The sequence below is a fragment of the Lampris incognitus genome, chromosome 1 (genome assembly GCF_029633865.1).
Source record: "Lampris incognitus isolate fLamInc1 chromosome 1, fLamInc1.hap2, whole genome shotgun sequence".
Lineage (NCBI taxonomy): Eukaryota > Metazoa > Chordata > Actinopteri > Lampriformes > Lampridae > Lampris > Lampris incognitus.
Window position 1 is genome coordinate 1,019,677 of NC_079211.1, and position 7,824 is coordinate 1,027,500.

The following is a 7,824-nucleotide window of genomic DNA, read 5'->3' on the forward strand; positions in this document are numbered from 1 at the left end:
AGAGAGAGAGACGGGGGGGCAAAGAGAGAGAGAGAGAGACGGGGGGGCAAAGAGAGAGAGAGAGAGAGACGGGGGGGGCTAAGAGAGAGAGAGAGAGAGCGAGACGGGGGGGGCAAAGAGAGAGAGAGAGAGAGAGAGACGGGGGGGGCTAAGAGAGAGAGAGAGAGAGAGAGAGACGGGGGGGGCAAAGAGAGAGAGAGAGAGACGGGGGGGCAAAGAGAGAGAGAGAGAGAGACGGGGGGGGCTAAGAGAGAGAGAGAGAGAGCGAGACGGGGGGGGGCAAAGAGAGAGAGAGAGAGAGACGGGGGGGGCTAAGAGAGAGAGAGAGAGAGAGAGAGACGGGGGGGGGCAAAGAGAGAGAGAGAGAGACGGGGGGGGGCTAAGAGAGAGAGAGAGAGAGCGAGACGGGGGGGGGCAAAGAGAGAGAGAGAGAGAGACGGGGGGGGCTAAGAGAGAGAGAGAGAGAGAGAGACGGGGGGGGCAAAGAGAGAGAGAGAGAGACGGGGGGGCAAAGAGAGAGAGAGAGAGAGACGGGGGGGGCTAAGAGAGAGAGAGAGAGAGCGAGACGGGGGGGGGGCAAAGAGAGAGAGAGAGAGAGAGAGAGACGGGGGGGGCAAAGAGAGAGAGAGAGAGACGGGGGGGCAAAGAGAGAGAGAGAGAGAGACGGGGGGGGGGCTAAGAGAGAGAGAGAGAGAGCGAGACGGGGGGGGGCAAAGAGAGAGAGAGAGAGAGAGAGACGGGGGGGGGGGAGGGGGGCGAGCTAAAGACGAGAAAAGACCAGTGTTTCGTAGGCGTTGTAAGGCACTGGGCAGTTGTGGGTGGGTCAAGACAGGTCCGTCAGACTGACGCTGAGCCCCATGTCCGGTGGGAGGTACGGGACCGCCTGCACAGCCTCCGGACTCAGCACGCGACCGTTCTCCCCAGCACTCCCAGTAACGGACAGCCTCGCCTTGCTCCTCATGGCATCCCCAAACGTCATCTGCACACACGCGCACACACACGCGCACGCACACGCACACAGTGATGCAGAACACAAACAAGGGGGAGACATGTTAGTTTAAAAGAATCTCCAAATACGTGAACTTCATTTCTTTTAAAAAGTTCAGAAATGTGGAGAATGCAGATGTGAACCAAATGTGATTTCCATGGCAACGCGATGCAGGATGTGAATGATCATAGACAGGCGTATGCACGGTCAGCGCAGGCATGCCGCGCCGTGTGAGAGGGGCGGGGTTTCCATCACAGCAGCCACGCATGAGGATGACGTCAAAGGACAGAAAACAACTTTCACTTTTAAAGAAAGGGGAAGGTCTCGCTCTCTCTGTCTGTCTGTCTCTCTCTCTCTCTCTCTGTCTGTCTGTCTGTCTCTGTCTGTCTCTCTGTCTCGGTCTCTCTCTCTCTGTCTCAGTCCCTCTATCTGTATCGGTCTCTCTGTCTCAGTCTCTCTCTCTCTCTGTCTCAGTCTCTCTCTCTGCCTGTCTCTCTCTCTCTCTGTGTCTCTCTCTCTGCCTGTCTCTCTCTCTCTCTGTGTCTCACTCTCTCTCTCTGCCTGTCTCTCTCTCTCTCCGTGTCTCGCACTCTCTCTCTCCGTGTCTCTCTCTCTGCCTGTCTGTCTCTCTCTCCGTGTCTCTCTCTCTGCCTGTCTGTCTCTCTCTGCGTGTCTCTCTCTGCGTGTCTCTGTCTCTGCCTGTCTGTCTCTCTCTGCGTGTCTCTCTCTCTCCGTGTCTCTCTGCCTGTCTCTCTCTCCCCGTGTCTCACTCTCTCTCTCTCTGTGTCTCTCTCTCCGTGTCTCACTCTCTGTCTCTGCCTGTCTCTCTCTCTGCCTGTCTGTCTCTCTCTCCGTGTCTCACTCTCTGTCTCTGCCTGTCTCTCTCTCTGCCTGTCTGTCTCTCTCTCCGTGTCTCTGTCTGTCTGTCTCTCTCTGCGTGTCTCTCTCTCTCCGTGTCTCTCTCTGCCTGTCTGTCTCTCTCTCCGTGTCTCTCTCTGCCTGTCTGTCTCTCTCCGTGTCTCTCTGCCTGTCTTTCTCTCTCTCCGTGTCTCTCTCTCTCTCCGTGTCTCTCTGCCTGTCTGTCTCTCTGTGTCTCTCTCTGCCTGTCTGTCTCTCTCTCCGTGTCTCTCTCTCTGCCTGTCTGTCTCTCTCTCTGCCTGCCTGTCTGTCTCTCCGTGTCTCTCTCTCTGCCTGTCTGTCTCTCTCTCCGTGTCTCTCTCTCTGCCTGTCTGTCTCTCTCTCTGTGTCTCTCTCTCCGTGTCTCTCTCTCTCTGCCTGCCTGTCTCTCTCTCCGTGTCTCTCTCTCGGAGCAGAGCGCAAGCGCGAGTGAGGACGGAGTAGCAGCGTGTTGTTTCGGTATAAACGAGTTTCTAAAACGAGCTTTTTTTCTACCCGTCTTGTTCTTTTTCATGTGCTTTTTTGTTGTCTTTTAGTTCGTTGTTTGCGGTGTCAGGTCCGAGTGGGGTCGTTTTTGTTTTTCCGGTAGCGGTGCTACCACCCTCAGCGGGGCAGTATGGCCACTGTGGGAGGTGGAGGGAGGGCGTTTGAGAAGTTGACACGCCGACACGCGATTAACGTGGCTCCGGAGGTCAAGTGCTCGGTGGAGGAGTGCTGCCTCGCGGTGGGGGAACACGTGAGATATGGGAGCATCAAATCAGCATCCAGGATGAACAGTGCTGCGGTCATGTTTATCGATAGTGTTGATAAAGCCAACTGTTACAGGCATGTTGAGTGTGTTAACAAGGTTGCCATGACGCTATATCCGGTATATATCTATCTATCTATCTATCTATCTATCTATCTATCTATCTATCTATCTATCTATATATCTATATATATATATAGATATATATATAGATATATATAGATATATATATATGTATTGTAACGTGCATGGATAAGTAGACACGTTGGCCCTTGGCTAACGGGTCGGACCCTTTAGTCGACTGGTTAACGTTGTCGCTTGCGTCGTGGAAGCCACGGGTTCACGTCCCGAGCTGCCCCCTGAATTCGCTACAATACATATATACATATATGTCCGGCATGCGGGGAGTTCTGGGATATTCAATAAGAAGCCGCTGAGCTGAGAAGCGGTTTAGCTACCAAATAAACTAATAAATCACGCCATGGCGAGTAATAGCAGTCCGGCGCCCGAGGGCATGCCCATGTCCGGGATTAGCAGAGGATTGGGAAGTTTTTCGGGCCGAATTCGAGGATTTTTTGCTAGCAACGGGTCTACACGAGAAGCCGAAAGACGTGCAGGCAGCCTCGCTGAGACGGTTCATGGGTATCCAGTGACGTCATGTTTACATGCAACCTGACGTTGACCGAGGATCAACAGAAAGACCCAGCTGCTGTCTGGGATGCTGTGGGGGATCACTTGGAGCCGGCGAAAAGCATCATCTACGAGAGGTACGTGTTCGGGTGTTGCAAACGAGAAACGGGTGAAGGAACAGACCGTTTTCTAACGAGGCTAAGGGAAAGAGCAGCTCCATGCGAGTTCAGAGGGCTGAAGGACGAACTGGTTCCAGACAGGGTCGTGCGAGGTGTCGCAAGTGAGGACGTCAGGAGGCGCTTGCTGCGCGAACGACACCTGACGCTAACTGCAGCAGCTGAAATCTGTCGCCTTGCGGAACCGACAGAGAAATGCATGGAAATTGTGGAGGGCCCACCAGCGCACACAGACAGTGTGAATGCCGTGGACAAAACTCAAGGCAAAATGGTGGGGAGAGGCCCACACTGGACCAGTAAATATTGGGGAAACAGTCACAAGCGGGGCAGAGAGCAATGCCCAGCCTCTGGTAAGACATGCTGAGCATGCGGCCTTTCAAATCACTTTGCCAAAGTATGTCAGGCTAGAAGCAAGTCCTACAAAATATAGAAAGTGAATGTGCTTGAAGATGTTGAACAAGGGGAAGGGGACTCAGATACTGATGATAGACTGTTCCTAGCCACTGAATGCATTAGCACTGTGAAATCCCAGGGACTCAAATGGTTTGTGCACCTGCGTCTGAATAAGAAAAGGCAGGCATGTCAGATAGATACCGGCACCACTTGCAATGTTACACCCGAGCACAACCAAGCTGGAACTGTATTCCGGGCAAATTACGCCACCACAAAGGAGATACCACACAGATTGTGTCATTCGAGGAGTAAAGCATAGCCTCGTCTTTGAGATCTTTGAAACCAAGCAAGAGCCTCTCCTCTCCGGGGCCACATGCGAACGTCTGGGCCTCATGAGCTTCACAATCCCAGATGAGCTGAATAAAGTAGAAGCAAGTCAGGGTGGGCCTCTTACAAAAGAGCAGCTGTTAAAAGGCTACAGTGATGTCTTTAATGACCCAATTGAGTCCGTCCCAGGTGAAATACACTTTGAGCTGGACCCTAATGTAACTCCAGTACAATGCGCAGCTCGAAAGGTTCCTGTAGCTTTGAGGACAATAGTCAAGGAAGAACTAGACAAACACATCACAGTTAGCAACATCACACCGGTGACCGAGGCTACTGCGTGGATAAGTAATATGGTGACTCTTGCATAACCAGAAAAAATAAGACTGCATTGACCCGAAACCCCTAAATCGAGCACTGCTGAGGTCTCACTACCATATGGCAACACTGGAAGACGTGTTGTGCAAGCTGCCCAAGGCTCACTTATTCACACTGGTGGATGCTCGCGATGCCTTCCTACAGTGCAAGTTTGATGATGAAAGTAGCTGTCTGACGACCTCTGGACACCGTGGGGCCGAATGAGATGGCTCAAACTCCCGTTCAGAGTCTCAGTAGCCCCAAAGATCTATCAACGCAAGCAACATGAAATGCTATCAAGCCTGGCTGGCATTGAACCAATAGCTGATGACATTCTGGTGGGCGGGTGTGGTGACACGGACGCAGATGCGGAACTGCACCATGACAACAACTTGCATGCTCTCATGGAGCGATGCAGGGCCGTGAAGCTCAGATTGAGTAAACGCAAGCTACAATTCAAACTCCAAGCTGTCCACTTCCACGGCCACATACTGTCCTTGGAATAACTGAAAATCGACCCAGAGAAAACACGGGCTGTGTTGGAGATGCCAACACCCACTGGTGTGAAGGTGGTACAACGCTTCATTAGATGTGTGATATACCTTGCTAAATTCCTGCCAAACCTGTCAGAGGTCTGTGAGCCACTCCGCAGACTCCTGGATAAGGATGCTGAATGGCATTGGTTGCCCAAGCATGAGGCTGCAGTGTGTGAAATAAAGCGGATGGTCTCTAGCACTCCTGTTCGCATGAACTATGACGTCAAAAAACCTGTTACGTTCCAGAGCGACGCTAGCATGACTAGACTGGGGTGCTGCTTGTTGCCAGGGGGGCAGCCTGTGGCCTTTGCCTCGAGAGCGCTGACACGGATGGAGCAAAACTATGTTCAAATAGAGAAAGAGTGCTTGAGCATAGTTTTCGTTTGCCAGAGATTCCACCAATACTTATATGGCAGGGAAACAGTCACTGCGGCAACGGACCACAAACCATTGATCACCCTCTTCAAAAAGCCCCTCCTGAGTGCACCGAAACATCTCCAGGGCATGTTGATGCAGCTGCAACGTTACCACCCCCATGTTGTGTACAAGCCTGGGCCTGAAATGTACGTCAGCGATGCTTTAAGCAGGGCTACACCGCCGTGCTGCGGGTCGGACACCCAATACATGCAACATGCAGTGTGTACCATGGACAGCACTCAGATAGAGTACTCACAGCTAGACCAAGCACAGCACGTGGATGTTACTGCCTTCAGATTCCGCCAAATAGCACAGCCCACAGAAATGGATGATGTACTTCAAGAGCTGAAATCGGTGATCCTTGGTGGGTGGACTGACTTCAAGGAGGACACTCCATTGGCAGTGTGGGAATTCTGGCCCATTAGGGTTGAGTTGAATGTGCAAAACGGGGTGCATATAAACACTCCACCAATTGTAATAACGATGGAATAACGATGCACTGTCCTCTGCTGTACAGAGGGCAGTGCATCGTTATTTCAAAGGACTTGAGAGCTGAACTGCTCAAACGCATACACACTAGCCCCACTGGTGGCGAGGCCTGTTACATACGGGCCAGGGATATGCTCTTCTGGCCAAACATGAAAGCTGAAATAAAGGACTTTGTGGCGAACTGCTCCGCATGCATGCAATGAATACGCATGGACCCAGCAGAAGGAATCTATGATGTCACATGAGATACCAGCACGTCCATGGCAAACGGTGAGCATGGATATCTACTCATATGCCGGCAAAGACTTTCTTATCCTTGTAGACCATTACTCGGATTACTGGGAAATCGACCAGCTGCCAGATCTATCAGCCAACATGCTCACCACACGCTGCAAAGCCCAGTTTGTGCGTTATGGACAGCCAGACAGAGTGATCACTGAAAACGGCCCACAGTTTGCTTGTGAGCGAATCCGGAGGTTTGCAGCGAGCTGGGGTTTTACCCATGTCACATCCTCACCCCGACATCCAAAATCGAATGGTAAAGCCATGAAAATAGTAAAGTTGCTCTGCAAGCGAGCAAAACTGGATAGTACAGATACATGGATGGCCATCCTCCACTGGCGCAACACACCCACAGAAGGGTTAGACAGCAGCCCAGCCCAACGCTTAATGTCACGTAGGCTCAAAACTTCTCTGCCAGTCGCGGACAGCTTGCTTCTAACATATGTAGTGGTCGGAGTGACAGAGAAGATGAGGTAGAAATGGCGGATGGCAAAAATCAACCTACGACAGATCTGCCAGGGACCTCCCAGCACTGAATGTGGGGTATCATATAAGAATGAGGGCTCTACCTGAGCCACCAGATCCTGCACTCTACCCTCAAGGGGCTGGATGTCACAGGCTCTGCACTCTCAATGTTTGCAACCTACCTGACGGGTCGCTCCTACCAGGTGACATGGAGGGGATCTGTGTCGGAGCCTCGCAGACTGACTACAGGCATTCCACAGGGTTCGGTTCTGGTTCCTCTCCTTTTCTGCCTGTACACGACATCCCTGGGTTCTGTTATTCGCTCGCATGACTTCTCTTACCATTGTTAGGCCGATGACACCCAGCTGAGCTTGTCCTTTCCTCCCTCTGACACACAAGTAGAGGCACGCATTGCTGCATGCTTGACTGATATCTCGGAGTGGATGGCAACACACAACCTGAAGCTCAATCTGGACAAGACAGAGCTGATGTTCCTTCTGGGGAAAGGTTGCCTGCACCGAGACCTGGCCATCACCACTGACAACACCGTGGTGACGCCAACTCGGACTGTGAGGAATTTGGGTGTAATCCTGGACGACCAACTGTCATTTGCTGCAAACGTTGCATTAGTTATCCAAAGAAGTTGAATCAAGTGCAACTGGACTTGGTGTATGTATATCCGTGAAGATGTTTCGCCTCTCATCTAAGAGGCTTCCTCAGTTCGTGCCTTTCTGACTAGACCAAGCTAGTCTGACTGGCTGCTGATGAGACTCAGAATTTATCCTCTAGGAGTCGTTGTCAGAGCTATTGATCTGCATGGCTCTTTGTGATCCGATGTTTACCAACTCCCGTCGCTAACAGAGCCATAGATATGAGTGGCTCTTTGTGTACCGATGTTTGGCTGCGCCCGTCGTTATCAGAGCCATAGATATGAGTGGCTCTCCTGTGCTCCGATGTCCAGCAGGGCCCGTCGCCATCGGAGCTATTGATTTGCATTTGTTTAGCAGCGACGGTGGTTGGGGGTGTTAGTTTCGACTTCATTGTTCAGTGGTCATGAGAGTGGTTGGAGCCGTTAGTGAGCGACTGTTGTTCTTGGAGGCTAGGCCTCTTGACTCTCCTGGG

At 52.0% G+C, this 7,824-nt stretch overlaps 1 protein-coding gene across 2 annotated transcripts in view; it reads right to left on the reverse strand.

The window, feature by feature from the left end:
• Window positions 1-823: 823 nt before the first annotated feature.
• Window positions 824-7,824, reverse strand: part of gria2b (glutamate receptor, ionotropic, AMPA 2b) — a 188,221-nt gene continuing 181,220 nt past the window's right edge. For both annotated transcript variants that reach the window (XM_056291251.1, XM_056291253.1), the window contains exon 16: window positions 824-979. In XM_056291251.1, the coding sequence (XP_056147226.1) occupies window positions 824-979 (156 nt within the window). The remainder of the gene's footprint in view (window positions 980-7,824) is intronic.